Genomic DNA, 16,748 nt, shown 5'->3' on the forward strand with positions numbered 1-16,748 from the left:
GCACCAACTGCTTATAGGTATCATGACAACACCAGTCCAAAATTCTGGTCAGATGACAAGCCGAATGATATATACATTTTTTTTATTTTTATTGGGAATGTTTTACAGCAGAATGTGAAAAATATTGTTTTTTTTTTTTTTTTCAGAATTGTCGCTCTTTTTTTGTTTATAGCGCAAAAAATAAAAATCGCATATGTGATCAAATACCACCAAAAGAAAGCTCTATTTGTGGGAGAAAAAGGAGATCAATTTTATTTGGGTACAGTGTTGCACGACCACGCAATTATCCATTAAAATAACGCAGTGCCGAATCGCAAAAAAATGGCCTGGTCATTAAGGGGGTAAAAACTTCTGGTCCAGATGTGGTTAATCTATATTTTGTGTGGTATAAGCAGTTTAAACCTTTTAGTTACCCGGGCAAACTCACACATTTGGTGCTCCAGAGGCATCGAAAGGCGGCTGTCTTTTTCCTTCTGCTATCAGAATCCAAATACTTGGTACTTCCAGTTATGGGGAACACACAAAACTTTTGTCTTCTACAATTTAAAGTGGTAATAAACCCAAAAATTATATATCACAGCTTACCAATCATTTGGTGTGGTGGCTGCATTTGTTTTTGTAGGCTTTTTCTCACTCTGTTTTCACCTGGTGATCTGGCCAGTAACACACTAGCTATATTAGAGTGTTCCCACTCTGGATGAAGGAGCAACAGGGACACCTTTGGAGAGCAGCTTTGTCAGTCTGGGGGAGAGGGGAGTTGTAGAAGAACTACTAGATTTAGATACACTAACAAACTGAAGCCAAACACCAATGAACATTTTCTAGTTAGGCTTCATGCACACTGGTTTATTGTAAACGCTGTTTCTCCTGACAGGAGAAAAACAGCCTCAACAACTCACCTAAGCTGTATTTTTTCAAACCAGTTTAGGCGAATTTAGCAGCATTTGGTGTTTGGGAGTTTATTCCATTGGCCAGAATTTTAACTTATTCTGGCCATTAAAATGAATAAATGCTGAAGTGCTAAACACGCTTGGCATTTTGTATGCCCAAAAGCTCCTCTCCTGAATGCAATTCTTCTACATTCAGGAGAGGAGCTTTGACTGGCTCTAAACTCTGCTGCTGCTTCTAAACTCTGGTAAAAACCTATGTGTGCAGAAACTACTTTTGGGAATCGGTGCGGTGCAGCGAAGTCGGCGTCGCACCCATTGGGCTGGTGCAATTGGCTCCAATTTGACATGTCAAATCAATCCAATTTGAACGTGGGCTCAATGCGGCTTTAAAATAATGCAGCTTCATCTGAAATCGCACAATTTCAAAGCCACGTCAGTGTGACTTCAGGTGCGACTCTGAAGACATCTGTGCAGCTTCATGCACAGATGTCTATTCAAGTTTCACTGGAGATCGTCAAAAGTAGTACAGGAACTACTTTTTCTTTTTTTTTTTTTAGGAACTACTTTTTCTAATCGATGCGGTACGGCAAAGTCGGCCTTGCATCGCTTTGAATATGGCCATTGCTGACAAAAGGGTGCGACTTGTCATGCTCCAATGAGAACAAGGGCTATATCGACCCAATATGTTTTTATTATTGATTTCAGGGGCTTTGGCAAAAAAAAAGAAAACCCAAAAGCTTCTGAACATGAGTTGAGGAGCAGCAGTGTGCATGAGGCCTTACAGTAAGGCCTTATGCACACAGGACATTTATGAAAATCTCCAAGAAGACAACAGCGTTTTTGCAGAAAAAAATGCCTGATGCTTGTAAGCTTTTACAGGCGTCAAGCTCTTGGATGTTAATTAATTTAATTTTCCAGAATACATTTTTTTATTCTGGCCATTGCAATAAATGAATGCTCTAGCGCTATATGCGCCTAGAGTTTAGGCATGTTTAGCAGTTTCTAGTTGCATCGTGTTTTTTCTGCTCAAACTCTGTGGCTCCTGGATGCACTGGCAGTAGGGTTTTTTTTTCTGCCTCTAAATGCTGCTTAAAGCCTATGTGTGCAAGGATATATGGGTTAGCATGCAGAAGAGTTTAGAGGGAGGGAAAAAAAATGCCAGACGCCTCTAGGAGCAGCTGTAAAAAGTCCTGTGTGCATGAGGCCTTACAATTTTGTTCCTTTTAGGATAAGGGTTTTAGGGGGAATTCACAAAGTGCTTTGCCACTGTGACAGCTCTCCATTGCAGGCTGCAGTGTGGTGCGTGATTCAGAGCATCACACAGCTCCCTTTTTTGTTTTGTATGAACTTTATTTCAAGTGTATTAAACGTATACTTCATTCACGGCAATGTACAGTGCAGTAAAACTTTGTCACTGCATACAATGTAAATTCACCCTTACATAAATTAAAGCTGATCAGTGTAAACACGTCAGTGTTAATTGGTTTGGCTCAACCCTCTAACTTCTACATCTGCAGGACAGAATGCTCTGTTGAAAAACAACAGACCGAAAGTAATATTATAGCTTTGTTTTTTGTTTCTAAATAACAAACGTTATACTTACCTGCTCTGTGAGGTGTATTTTTACAGAGCAGCTTCGATTCTCTTCTTTTCAGATCCTCCACTGGCGCTTCTGGTTAGTCCCCCTCGAACAGTGCCCTAGAGAAAGCTGCTTGCCCTGGGGGCACCATTGTGTGCTCCCTCCTGAGCCACTGCTCTATGCATCCAAAGGACACATAGAGCCGCAGCTCGGCCCCGCCTCTCTCCTTGTTGGCTTACTGGCTGTGATTGACAGCAGTGGGAGCCAATGGGGTCTCAGCCAATGAGGAGGGAGAGTCTCAATACAGCCGAGCCAATTGTGAACATCACCGGATCGGAAGGGGCTCAGGTAAGGTTTGGAGGGAGCCGCTGCACACAGAAGGTGTTTTACACTCACGCATAGAATGCATAAAGGCAAAAAAAAAAACTTCAGCCTTTAGAATTACTTCAAGCCGACCATAGATGGTTCAAATCTCGGCCAGTTCAGCAGGGTAATGACTAAGATGTGTGAAACGTGTTAAAGTGGAACTTTACCGGTAACAACTTGATAAAAAATATTGTTCTTTAGCAAGGAACATACATTCCACAGTAATAATTATGCTACCAGAATGAGTGTGTGCTGTTAATTACCTCCAGCATTGCTCCTGTTGCATTCTAAGAACGCAGAGAATTCTGTCACATTTGCTTTTTTCCTGCCATCCTTGTCTACAAATGGCTGGTGTCATAACTGAACACATGTGAAGCACCATAGCAGTTGCAGATCAAAAAGCAGCTTCCTTGGCTGTAAAGGATAGAAGGGTTTAATTCTACTTGAGGGCTATCAGCAGATTAGCCTCTACAATCTCAGCATTGTCTAAAAATGCCTAAAATGGGGTGCAATGGAGCATGTGCAGCGCAGGGTGAGATAGTGTATTACTGAGTTTTAAACAGCATAGGCACTTATTTTTATTGTTTTACATAGCTATAACTGCTAAAGTGGCCAGCCTGAAGTCATCTAGCAGGACTTCATTTTCTGACTAAAGTTCCACTTTAACCCTCTATTCATTCCTGTCACTGCATCCGTCTACATTACAATAAAGAAGTTTTTATTGGTATCCTGTTGCGGTGTGAGGCTGCCTATTCCAAGTTTTCTTTTTTGTCGTGGTGGCGAGCTGGGGCAGCACATGTGGGGTTACCTCCTGTGGGATCCCCTAGGCTCACATGGAGCGGTGATTTTTCATCTGCCTTCCCCGCTGGGATTTGAACCATGTAGGGGCAGGCTGAATGTACCAAGTTGATCGATCAACTTCCATTTCTCTGTGAAACATGATCTCTCACTAGTCTCCACCACCTACCTAAACCTCGTCGCAGCAAATTATGTGTGAGAGTGATGTTTTAAATAAACCAATGAAGCCCAGTCTGCTCCGCGGCCGTAGCACAACAAGCCTGCAGGATTTTACATATGATTATCGCTAGCTCGTTTAGCCACTAGCAAGAATCACTGGCTTCCCCCACTGGGTAGAAGTCAATAGCTTGGCAGGAGGGATTCCCGCATCAACACTGTCTGTGTTGATAGGAGAGTCAAGCAAAGTTCTTTCCTGCAACCCGTTATTACAGGAAAGAAATTTGCACCGTGTATGATCTACCTTACTGGGTTTATTGCTGCTTTAACCACTTCTGGACCGGAAGGTTTTACCCCCTTAATGACCAGGCCATTTTTTGCGATACGGCACAGCGTTACTTTGGCAATTGCAGAGTCGTGCAATTGCTTAATTGAGTGTTTTTTTGATTAGCTAATTAATCCTGTAATTAATACAGACCCCTCAGTAAGCCCCCTCCCAGTACAGACCTCCCACCTAGTACAGACCACTTAGTAAGCCCCCCCTCCCAGTACAGACGCCTCAGTAAGCCCTCCCACCTAGTACAGACCCCTTAGTAAGCCCCCCCTCCCAGTGCAGACCCCTCAGTAAGCCCTTCCACCTAGTACAGACCACTTAGTAAGCCCCCCCCCCCCAGTACAGACCCCTCAGTAAGCCCTCCCACCTAGTACAGACCACTTAGTAAGCCCCCCCTCCCAGTGCAAACCCCTCAGTAAGCCCTCACACCTAGTACAGACCACTTAGTAAGCCCCCCTCCCAGTACAGACCCCTCAGTAAGCCCTCCCACCTAGTACAGACCACTTAGTAAGCCCCCCTCCTAGTACAGACCACTTAGTAAGCCCCCCTCCCAGTACACTAGTACAGACCCCTCAGTAAGCCCTCCCACAGACCCCTTAGTTAGTAGTACAGACCCCTTAGTAAGCCCCCCCTCCCAGTGCAGACCCTTCAGTAAGCCGTCCCACCTAGTACAGACGGTACTAGGTGGGAGGGCTTACTGAGGAGTCTGCACTGGGAGGGGGGGCTTACTAAGGGGTCTGTACTAGGTGGGAGGGCTTACTGAGGGGTCTGTACTGGGAGGGGGGCTTACTAAGTGGTCTGTACTGTACAGACCACTTAGTAAGCCCCCCTCCCAGTACAGACCCCTCAGTAGGCCCTCCCACCTAGTACAGACCATTACAAGCCGCCACAGTACAGTACAAGCCGGTGTAGCGCTGCACGTGACATCTCTAAGAACCTGGGTGATCGGGGAGGATGGCAAATGTGTTGCGGCAGAAGCTGTGGACGGAGCCCGGGGGGATGGGGGATTTCACCCGGCCGACAATGCTTTAAGCGACGCTGCAGCCGGCCAGGGGGCGTGTGACGTCACGCGTTGACGCCTTTCACGCACGTCGACGATTTTTTGTATTCTACATAGTCGACTACGTCGACGCGTCGTGGCAGCCCTATTTTGCGCTATAAACAAAAAAAGAGTGACAATTCTGGAACAAAAAAAAAATATTTTTTACTTGCTGCTATTAAACATTCCCAATAACAAAAATTTGAAAACCTAATTTTGTAATCAGTTTAGGCCAATATTTATTCTTCTACACATTTTTGGTAGATAAAATCCTGATAAGTGTATATTGATTGGTTTGTGCAAAGTTATCATGTCTACAAACTATTACTAGGGGAAAGATGTATGTAATTTTTATTTACTAGTAATGGCGGCGATTTTTAGAGGGACTGCGACATTGCAGTGGACACACCTAATTGACATTTTTGGGGGACCAGTGACATTACTTCAGTAATACGTGCTAAAAATATAGTTACTGTAATAATGACACTGGCAGGGATGGGGTTAACACCAGGGGCAATCAAAGGGTTAAATGAGTCCCTAGTTGAGTGAAGGCGAACCTTGGCACCCCAGATGTTTTGGAACTATATTTCCCATGATGCTGAACTACACTGCAGAGTGCATGAGCATCATGGGAAATGTAGTTCCAAAACATCTGGGGTGCCAAGGTTCTGCATTACTGCCCTTGGGTGTGGTTTCTGTGTGGGGCATAGACTTGCTGCATGAACACAGAGACCTGTGTTCCTAAATAAGAGGAACACAGAATCCCTGTGTTCATTACTGACAGAACAGCAGTCTGATATGTTTACAATGGCAGACCGCCATTCTGTCTCCACGGGGAGCGATTGAGGGTGTCCGGTGGACATCCCGTTGTAGCCAATCAATAGCCTCCAATAGCGGTCCGCGATACGACGTATGGGTACAACGTTTCGTGGGACAGAGCCAACCTGCTGCAGTATAAGTTAGGGCTGGGCGATAAAACGATACCGATAGGTATCGCGATAGTCCCGTGCTCGATAGCAATAAGAAAACTTGAACGATAAATCTAAAAGTCCGCTCCGACGGGTTTAAACTTTTAAAAATGGCGCCGCCCGGCGCCAACACGTCATTGCGCACGCGCCGCCGCCGCTCGGGAGAGGCCGGGAATAGCCGAAATTACACGAGCGGTGGCGGCGGGTGCGCAATGACGTATCGACGCCGGGCGGCGCCATTTTTAAAACGAAGGCGCCTCTGGAACAGGTAAGTGAAACAGCTTCACTACCTGCCGTTATGCAGGGCTGCGGGCACACTACAAGGGATGCAGTGCTGCGGGCATGGTCTACCTGTACCATGCCCACAGCACTGCATCTCCTGTATGCCCACAACCCCGGATCCTCTTGTACCATGCCAGTACCCTGCATTCTCCTGCACCATGCCAGCCACCCTGCATTTTCCTGCACCATGCCAGTACCCTGCATTCTCCTGCACCATGCCAGCCACCCTGCATTCTCCTGCACCATGCCAGCCACCCTGCATTCTCCTGCACCATGCCAGTCACCCTGCATTCTCCTGCACCATGCCAGTACCCTGCACCATGCCAGCCACCCTGCATTCTCCTGCACCATGCCAGCCACCCTGCATTCTCCTGCACCATGCCAGCTACCCTGCATTCTCCTGCACCATGCCAGCCACCCTGCATTCTCCTGCACCATGCCAGTGCCCTGCATTCTCCTGCACCATGCCAGTCACCCTGCATTCTCCTGCACCATGCCAGTACCCTGCATTCTCCTGCACCATGCCAGTCACCCTGCATTCTCCTGCACCATGCCAGTCACCCTGCATTCTCCTGCACCATGCCAGTACCCTGCATTCTCCTGCACCATGCCCGCCACCCTGCATTCTCACCCTAGGGTCCTTATTTTAAATGGGTAATAAAAAATATCAATATATATCGATATCGACCGATATGAAACACTGATATCGTGATACAGTTTTCAGCCATATCGCCCAGCCCTAGTATAAGTACAGCAGCTGGTCGGCAAGTGGTTAAAAGAGAAGTATGGCTTACCTTTTTTCCCCCCAGATTCATACTTACCTAGGTGGATCCAGCATCGTTCCCCCGGTGCTTCTGCAAAGTGATTGAACACTGCTAATCACTTGGTTCTGACAGCTCCCCGAGCAAGAGAGCTGCTGACTCTGCTCTGCCTCCTCCTCGCTCACTGGAGCGCTGGACTGAGGAGGAGCGGGGAGCGTCCGGCTCAGGCTCTCACTGAGAGGCTGAGCCGGTGTTCCGTGGAAAAACCATACCCGTAAAAAATCCATACCCTCGTCACTTCCAGTGCACCTACGTCATTGAACAGCTGACGAGCTTACTAGTGCGCATGCTCGGAGGGTATAGAATTGTTACGGTACTGTGTGTAACTTTACACCGCATCATCTGTTGCGGCGGTTACATTAAAACATCTCGGCTGCAACATGAGTCATCTCCGCTCTTACCCCCGTCACTTCCCTGATCTCGGCTACTAAATATAAAAGCGGCGGCGGGTGTATGAAAATATAAATCACGGAGCCGAGATCTCCGTCATTTAGATTTCATACACCCGCTGCCGCTTTTATATTTAGTAGCCGGGATCAGGGAAGTGACAGGGATAGGAGCGGAGATGACTCATGTTGCAGCCGAGATGTTTTAATGTAACCTCCGCAACAGCTGCTGCGGTGTAACGTTACACACACTACTGTAACAATTCCATACCCTCCGAGCATGCGCACTTGTCAGCTGCTCAATGACGTATCCGGGGCTCTGAGCATGCGCACTGCTACGCTGATCAGCTGTTCCTGACAGGAAGTGACGTGGGTATGGAATTTTCACAAGGCATGGTTTTCTAACGTAACACCGGGTGTCGGTCCAGGCACCTGGCGGATGCCAACTTCCATTGTCGCGATGATGCGGAGCCTGGACCGATTACAGCCTGCTCTATGCTGAAGACGGGCTGCAGGGGAGCAAAACTAAGTGCACTCCTGTAACCCATAGTACAGCCAAATGAGCTTTGGCTATACTTCTCCTTTAATGCACAATGCCTGAGCACTCTCAATGAGGGCAGAACAAGCACTCAGCCCTATGCTAGCGTGGACTTTGTGAAAGTGAAACCTCACTCAGGAATTCTCTCTAGAGGGGTGTGAGGGGATATAAAAGCAGCCTGCCTATTGTGCCTTGTAGTCTTCGCTTTTGTATGGACAAAAACACACATTGACTTTATTAGCCTAGCCTAGCAAGGGTGATTTTATTGAGCTACTCAGTGTATATTCCACTATGTTTTGTACCCCTGCTTGTTTAAGAGCTAAACCATCAACACACAAAGGCCAGAAACACAATATAACCGTGGCGAATCTGCTGCTCTTCCAACACAGCCCCGACTCCATCTTCCATTTCTCTGTGAAACGTGACCTCTCACTCGCACTAGTCCCCACCACCTACCTAAACCTCGTCGCAGCAAATTATGTGCGAGAGTGATGTTTTGAATAAACCAATGAAGCCCAGCGTGCTCCGCCGCGGCCAATCAGCTCGCGAGGCATCCACTCAGCGGGTTAGGCTGCTCCCTTGGCTCAGGGGCTTGAGGCGGCGGTTGGGGAGGGGGGATAAACGAGTTAAAGGCTCGCCGTGCCGTAGTTTAGCGGGAATTGGGCAAAATCGTTTTTTTTTTATTTTATTTTTTTTAACGGACGAGACGGGGATCAAACCACTGTGCGGGGGTCAGGGGGCGTTCTATGAGAACGGCTGCTCTTTAGCGCGATAGATTTAGCTGGGCGCCCCGCCTCCTCCGGTTTTCCCGCCTCTTTTTACTCCTTGCCTAGACGGCCATTAATGTGAGCTTTTCCCGGGGAAGAAGGCAAAGCCTTTTTTTTTTCCTCCCCCCGCGCATTCGCTGTGATAGAACATCTAGGCTTGGGCCTCTTTTTTTATTCCCAACCCCCCTCCCTCCTTGAATATCCCCCACCCACCAGAAAGCGGCCTCCCGGGGGGGTTCTTTTTTTTCTGAAGGCAGACGTTCGCCCCCCAGCTCCCACTTCTAGTTGCTGTTTGGTACGCTAAGGAATCATGTCTAGGCCGGTGAGGTGAGTACCGGGGAGAGGCCAGGGAGGGTAGGCCATTTGGAGTTCTCCGTCACCTGTTCCATCACTTCAGTCACACGTGCCTGAGAGAGAGTGAAGGGGGGAATGGCGCTGAGGCATGGCGAGCCTCCCAATGGTTCACATGCGGCGCAGGACGGGCAATTGTCTGCTGAAGGGGGGTGGGGGGACGCCATTGCAGTGGTGGGAGACGGAGCCTCCGGCCTTGTGTGTATTTTGTGTCTGGGCATTAATGTTGTATTTTTTTGGCTTCCTTGTAACTGCGGAGGCGGCATGTGGTGTGAGGCCGCCTGTGGGGTTGTGGAGCGCTGGCTATGGATGCTGAGAGTTCACCTCACACACCGCTCGGCGCCTTCAGACTGTACGGTGAATTTCAGTCACATGTAGACCAGTAATACTCGGCCAGTTTGGTGCCATATAAACGCTTTTTTTTTATTATTTGCTACTGTTTTTAATCACTGAGCGGTCCTAGGCATGTGTTGTATGGAAATGTAGGGGGCTTCGGCGTGTATACAGGGTTAGTGGGCCGGGCTAGTAAGAGTTTCTGGGGGGAGGGCAAGAAGTGTGTACACACAGCCTACAACACACCGCTCCGTGCCTGCCCGACCGAACAAAGGCTGAGCTGGCCGCTGCTACTGCTCGCGGGAAATAATACAGCTTTTCTTAGGGAAAACGGTTTTTTTAGAGCAGTATTTGAAACCCCAAAATGAAACCATTTTATTAGATTACAGCTTCCGATTTCTTTGATGTGATGGCTTTATTAGTCTCGTTTTTTAGCTCCTTTTTTTTTCATCTGGTGAACCCACCCAGCAAGTCTGTTTTTCACAGCACAAGCTCTCCAGCAGAATGTATCAGTTTACATGGATGAGACAAACCACTTAACTCAGTAACTAAAAAGCCAAGTGTATATTGCAGCTTGCCAGTTCTTAGAGGTTAAGTGAACACTGTAATTCTGTTTCTTTACATTTTGTACATTTACATCAGTTTCCTGCCCTCAAGGAGCTTATAGTCTAATGCTGGCCATACACGTATTGATTTTTGGACGAGAATATTCGTATGCACATTCGTTGAATAGACAAATGTCGTTCGAAAATTGTCTTTTGATTTTAACATTTAATTTTAAAATTAATGTAATTTCTGAACGCTAATCACATACACTGCCCGACAATTCGTTGATCAAAGTTTTCCTGTCGCTGCAGTCGAAAAGAGACATCGATTTAACCCCACTAACTATTAGAAAATCAAACAAATTTTCTTGAAACGAAAATTTCCGAGTGAAAATCTGTGTATGGCCAGCATAAAACTGGATACACTATACAATTTTCTTCAAATTTTTTTTCTATTAATTTACCAAAACTGTATAATGAGGTCAAACCTAAACAATTTCAATTTGTATGCAATCCGGCAGGCACTTGCACTACGTAGTTGAAGGTAAATCTAAAGGAAATCAAACAATACATAGTTAAAGCGGTTGTAAACCTGAAAAAAAAAAACCCTGCAAGACAAAGGCGTAATGAGCTAGTATGCATCGCATACTAGCTCATTGTGTATTACCTTAGAACGAAGCCCAGACACTGACCCCCGGACACCGATGTGGGCACTGACATGATCCCTCGGCGGCTCCGGCGCTGTGATTGGCCGGAGCCACGATGACGTCACTCCCGCGCATGCGCGCGGGAGTCGTTTTCCGGCAAGCTCCCGGCATGGAAAGCTGAAGGCCTGCTGGACCTTCAGAGCGCATGGGCCGATCACGTGAGCGACTGCATGCAGTGCAAATATCTCCTAAACCGTGCCGGTTTAGGAGATATTAATTGTACCTACAGGTAAACCTTATTATAGGCTTACCTGTAGTTAAAGCGGTTGTAAACCCAAAGAACAAAAAAAAAAACCTGCAAGACAAAGGCATAATGAGCTAGTATGCATCGCATGCTAGCCCATTATGTGTAACTTGTCTTAGAACGAAGCCCCGGACATCGGTGCAGGCGCTGCCATGATCCCTCGCCGTCTCTTCCGGGTTCGGCGGCTCCGGCGTGGTGATTGGCTAGAAGAGACGGCTCCGGCGCGATGATTGGCCGGAGCCGCGATGACGTCACTCCCGCGCATGCGCGCGGGAGTGATTTTCCGGCAAGCTCCCGGCAAATAGATTGAAGGTCCCCCCGGACCTTCAGAGCGCATGCGCCACTCGCGCACTGTAAATATCTCCTAAACCATGCGGTTTAGGAGATATTATTTGTACCTACAGGTAAGCCGCCTTATAGGCTTACCTGTAGGTAAAAGTGTCAAAAAGCGGGATACTACCGCTTTAAAGGTAAATCTAAAGGAAATCAAACAATGCATAGTTGAAGGTAAATCGAAAGGAAATCAAACAACAATACATAGTTGAAGGTAAATCTAGAGGAAATCCAACAACAATACATAGTTGAAGGTAAATCTAGAGGAAATCCAACAACAATACATAGTTGAAGGTAAATCTAGAGGAAATCAAACAACAATATAGTTGAAGGTAAATCTAGAGGAAATCAAACAACAATATAGTTGAAGGTAAATCTAGAGGAAATCAAACAACAATATAGTTGAAGGTAAATCTAGAGGAAATCAAACAACAATATAGTTGAAGGTAAATCTAGAGGAAATCAAACAACAATATAGTTGAAGGTAAATCTAGAGGAAATCAAACAACAATACATAGTTGAAGATAAATCTAGAGGGAATCAAACAACAATACATAGTTGAAGATAAATCTAGAGGGAATCAAACAACAATACATAGTTGAAGGTAGATCTAGAGGAAATCAAACAACAATACATAGTTGAAGGTAAATCTAAAGGAAATCAAACAACAAAAGTTGTATAGTGTTTCCAGCTTAAGGTTCCTAACTGGCATTCATACATACTCGCACTAGGGTCAACTTAGGCTGGCTCTATGTTGTACAATTTTTCCTTTCGATTTACCAAAACCGTATGCGGTTGAACCTGAACCCTTTTAGTTTGTATCAGGCAGGCCCCTTGCACTACATAAGAGAAGGTAAATCTAAAAAGAACTTGAATGAAAAAAATGTGGCCAGCTTTTGGCTGGGTTCACACATGTGAGTTGCATGGGGGTCCCCCCCCCCCCAATCCAAGTCACAGGACAGGTGAGGGTGGCCAGCTCCTCAATGGAGGCGGTTCACACAGGTCTGGGACAGTCGCGGTCTGCATTCAAAAAGGGGCCTGTGCATCTTCTGGTCCGATTTCAGGTGCAAATTTTGACCTGGTGAACAGGGACTCACTGAACCCGCAGCTGCATATGTGTGAACAGGGCCTTAGACTGGATCCATTGAACTTTTCCAGCCTGTCTTTGGAGAGTGGGAGGAAACCATTAGTTTCCCTTTTTAAGCATTATTTCTTCTGTTTTCATCTGGTGATAAGCCAGTAAGTCTGTTTTTCATAGCATAAACTGTAGCAGAACGTTATCAGTTTACATGGAGGAAAAAAACCACTTAATACTGGTAGGGTTAATGAAAATGATCAGTTTTTATTCATGTTAAACCTTTATAGCAGGTTTTTTCCCCCCTTTTGGGATAAGGCTAAGTTCACACCTATGCAGGTTGATGCGTTTTTCTAGTGTGTTTTTTCTTTTCACACAATTTTTATGCATTTTTAGGTGTCATTTGGCTGTGTCTGTTGCCTTTGACACAGTTCCCCACACAGCGTTAATGTGTAAGGTAAAGTCTACAGGTTTGAAAATATCAGTTTGTAAATGGATGGAAAACTGGCTAAAAAACCAAAACGGGAGAGTAGCAGTTAATGATTTGTACTCTGAATGGTCTAGGGTTGTCAGTGGTGAACAAGGTTTAGTGTTAGGGCCCTTAGGCCCCTTTCACACGACTCGGTTCCGCCGACGGAGCCATTCTGCTCAGCGGGGAATCAATCTGCCGATCCCCGCTGAGCAGGCAGATGTCAGCTCCGTCTCCGATCTGCCAGACGAATGGAAAATAGGGGTTCCATCCGTCCGGATTTGACACAGGATCGGGTATCAGTGGACATGTCTCCGCTGACATCCGCTGCCCCATAGAGATGCATGGGGCATCCGTTCAGATCTGCCTGAAAAACTGACAGGCGGATCTAAACAGTCCACATATGTGAAAGGGGCCTTGCGTTTTAATATATTTATAAATGATATAGGGTCTGGGATTAAAAGTACCGGTTTAGTCTTTGCAGATGATACCAAGCTTTGCAGTGGTGGAATAACTTCTTTACAGGATGTCTCCAACTTACAAGCCAACCTCAATGCAATGTTTAGCTGGACATCTATGTAGCAAATGACGTTTAATGGTAATCAATGTAAAGTTATGCTCTTGAGGGCTAAAAACATGCATTCAACATACATGTTAGGAGATCGGCAGCTGGGGGAATCGGTGGTGGAAAGCGATCTGGATGTTATGGTAGATCATAGGCTTAAAGTGGGAGTAAACTCCCATTTATGACTTTTACATATAGTAAGGCTAACCCATAGTTACAGTAAATATATCTTAACTGCACCGTTTAGGGGATATTTACTTATGATGCAGCCTGGAATGTCACCGTCACATGCGCCCTGAAGGAACGGCATACCACACTGTTCCTTCTGAGTCCTGTGCCATGAATGCATGCGCCAGAGTGACGCCATCATGGCTCCAGCCACTCACACAGAAGGGGTCCTTGAACCTGGAAAGAAGACGGGTAAAGGTGACAGCGTGTCACTGGAGGGCTTCATTCGAAGGCAAGTTTCACATAATTTGCTAGTATGCGATGCATACTAGCACAATAATATGGCATTACATTACAGGATTAAAAAAAAAAAAACAGCTTTAACCACTTCTGGACCGGAAGGATTTGCCCCTTAATGACCAGGCCATTTTTTGCGATTCCGCGCTGTTATTCTAACTGACAACTGCACGTCATGCGAAGCTGTACCCAAATACAATCAACGTCCTTTTTATTTTCCCCACAAACAAGGCTTTCTTTTGGTGCTATTTGATCACCTCTGTGTTTTTTTTCATTATGCGCTATAAACAAAAAAAGCGACAATTTTGAAAGGCAATATTTTTCACTTTCTACTATATAACATTCCCAATAAAAAAAAATGTAAATTTTTTTCATTTTTGGCCAATTTGTGTGTTCTGCTACATATTTTTAGTAAAAAAAATTCCAATAAGTGAATTGATTGGTTTGCGCAAAAGTTATCACGTCTACAAACTAGGGGCAAGAGTTGTCATTTTTATTTTTTTTTACTAATAATGTCGGCGATTGCAATTTTTTTAGAGGGACTGCGACATTGCGTCGGACAGATCGGACCCCTAACTGACATTTTTTACACTTTTGGGGAGTCCAGTGACTTTACTACAGTAGTCAGTGCTAAAAATATGCACTGTTACTGTAGAAATGGCAATCAAAGGATTAAATGTCTACCTAGGGGGTGATTCTAACTGTATGGGGGCCAGACTTTGTGGATGGAAACGGGGCTCCTGTGTTGCGAAATAACAGGAACCCTGTTTCAAGCAGTGACAGATGAGCGGTGTGCCGTGTTTACAACGGCACACCGTCTTGTCAGTCCCTGCAACAATCGCTGGGCTCCTGACGACCATGGCAGCTGCCAAACCCGTTGCTTAGCTGCAGGGCTAGAGAGCAGGTGCGCACCGGAGACCCGCTCCCGCGAGCCAACACAACCATATGTCGGTTTGCGCAGTAGAGCCAGCCTGCCGCAGTATATCTGCGGCGGCTGTAAGCGGTTAATAATGGCATGCAATGCCAAACCTAGGAAAATTCTGTATTTTATTTAGAGAGGTATAGACTCCAGAGACATCCCTTTTTTTTGGTCTGCACTGGAATCGGATCGCATGGGTGTTCACACCTATGCAATTAGTTTCCTGCACCAGTTGACAGTTCCCACTGCGATATGCAAACCAATCTTGGGGTGTCATTAACTTTCTATTGCCTAAGAAGCCTATGTGATGTGGGACCTGGCACTGGAATTGCGCTGGTTCCCGCATTACGCTATTGTATACCGGCACTTAATCTTCAAATACTGAAAGGCTTCTTTACAGTAAGAGATGTGGGATAGACACTCAAGAGTTGGTTCTGGCCAGCTCAGTATTTTTTAATTGAAGCCCTGGATTATTAAATGCACACAGTATAACTGGATACAGCCTTTATAGGTACAGTTAATCCAGGGAATATCTGATTTGCATCTTGGGAGGGGGGGGGGGGGGTCAGAAAGGAATTTTTTTTTTTTTTCTTGCCCACTGGAGCAAATTAGGTCCTGCTTCATTGGGGTGTTTTTTTTTTTTTGCCTTCCTCTGGATCAGCTGTGGGTATAGGATTGTATACATTTGTCCCTCCTATTGGTTGGATTGGCTTGTCTTTTTTTTTTTTTTTCAACTGACTGTTGCTATGTTGTAATGCAAGAGAACGCAGTGGAGATGCATCAAAAAACGCAAGCACTGCATTTTTGATGTGTTTCTATTAGTCTATGGAACAAAGCGCAACCTGCTGTTGGCAAAAGTCTCTGACCCTCTCCAAAAACCACACCAGTTGAAAATGCGTAGATGTGAATGACCCATAGAAAATCATGTTAAAGGGGTTGTAAAGTCAGGTGGTTGTTATGCATTAAGATAAAAAACCTTCTGTGTGCGGCAGCCCCCCCTAATGCTTACATGAGCCCCCTCTTGATCCAGCGATGTCCATGACTGTCTCAGCCGCCTGGAACTCTCCTCCTCATTAGCTAAGACAGGGCAGCGGCGCCATTGGCTCCCGCTGCTGTCAATCAGCCAATGAGGAGAGGGGCGGGGCTGAACCCTAGCGCTGTCTCTGGGTATATGGAGCTGTAACTTGGTTTGGGTGCCCCCATAGTAAGCTGCTTGCTGTGGGGGCACTCGGAGGGAAGGGCCAGGAGAGCCGAAAAGGATCTAACATGTTCTCTTTTTAATAATAAAAAAAAAAAAACAAAACTTTACAATCCCTTTAAATGGACTGTAATGCTGATGCACGTATAAGACTAATGCTGGCCATACACAATAAACGAAAAATCATGAAATCATTCAAACTCCTTTTCGAAAAACAAACTCAGCCATAAAAGAGCAAACAATAGTGCCATCATGTAACGACCGATTAAATCGTTCAATGGACATAAATTCGTTTTTTTGTTAATTTTTTCACATTTACCTAGTGCAAACAGTTTGGACGAGAAACGCATTAACCTTTCAATTTATCGTTCATTTAGCAGAAAATTTCCAAACTTGTCCGTCCCTTTTTTTTTTTTTTTTTTCAGCTCAAGCATGTCAGAACCGATTCGATTTGTGCCCATTAACTGGCTGAAAAACGAACAAACTGTCCAAATGGCCTTATTTTCAGCCAATTTTTTTTTCGTATATATTGTATGGCCACAATTGGATACACTAGCCAATCGAAGCCAAACTCTAGCCCACACTTTAAGGCTCTGTTCACATACTGGCGTATCGGATCA

General features: G+C 45.7%; 1 protein-coding gene across 2 annotated transcripts in view; it reads left to right on the forward strand.

Annotated features, from left to right (window-relative positions):
* Positions 1–8,911: 8,911 nt before the first annotated feature.
* Positions 8,912–16,748, forward strand: part of NUCKS1 (nuclear casein kinase and cyclin dependent kinase substrate 1) — a 67,185-nt gene continuing 59,348 nt past the window's right edge. For both annotated transcript variants that reach the window (XM_082244356.1, XM_082244357.1), the window contains exon 1: positions 8,912–9,251. In XM_082244356.1, coding sequence (XP_082100482.1) covers positions 9,235–9,251 — 17 coding nt within the window. In that variant the 5' untranslated portion in view covers positions 8,912–9,234. The remainder of the gene's footprint in view (positions 9,252–16,748) is intronic.

Source organism: Pelophylax lessonae (genome assembly GCF_965119305.1).
Source record: "Pelophylax lessonae genome assembly, chromosome: 2".
Classification (NCBI taxonomy): domain Eukaryota; kingdom Metazoa; phylum Chordata; class Amphibia; order Anura; family Ranidae; genus Pelophylax; species Pelophylax lessonae.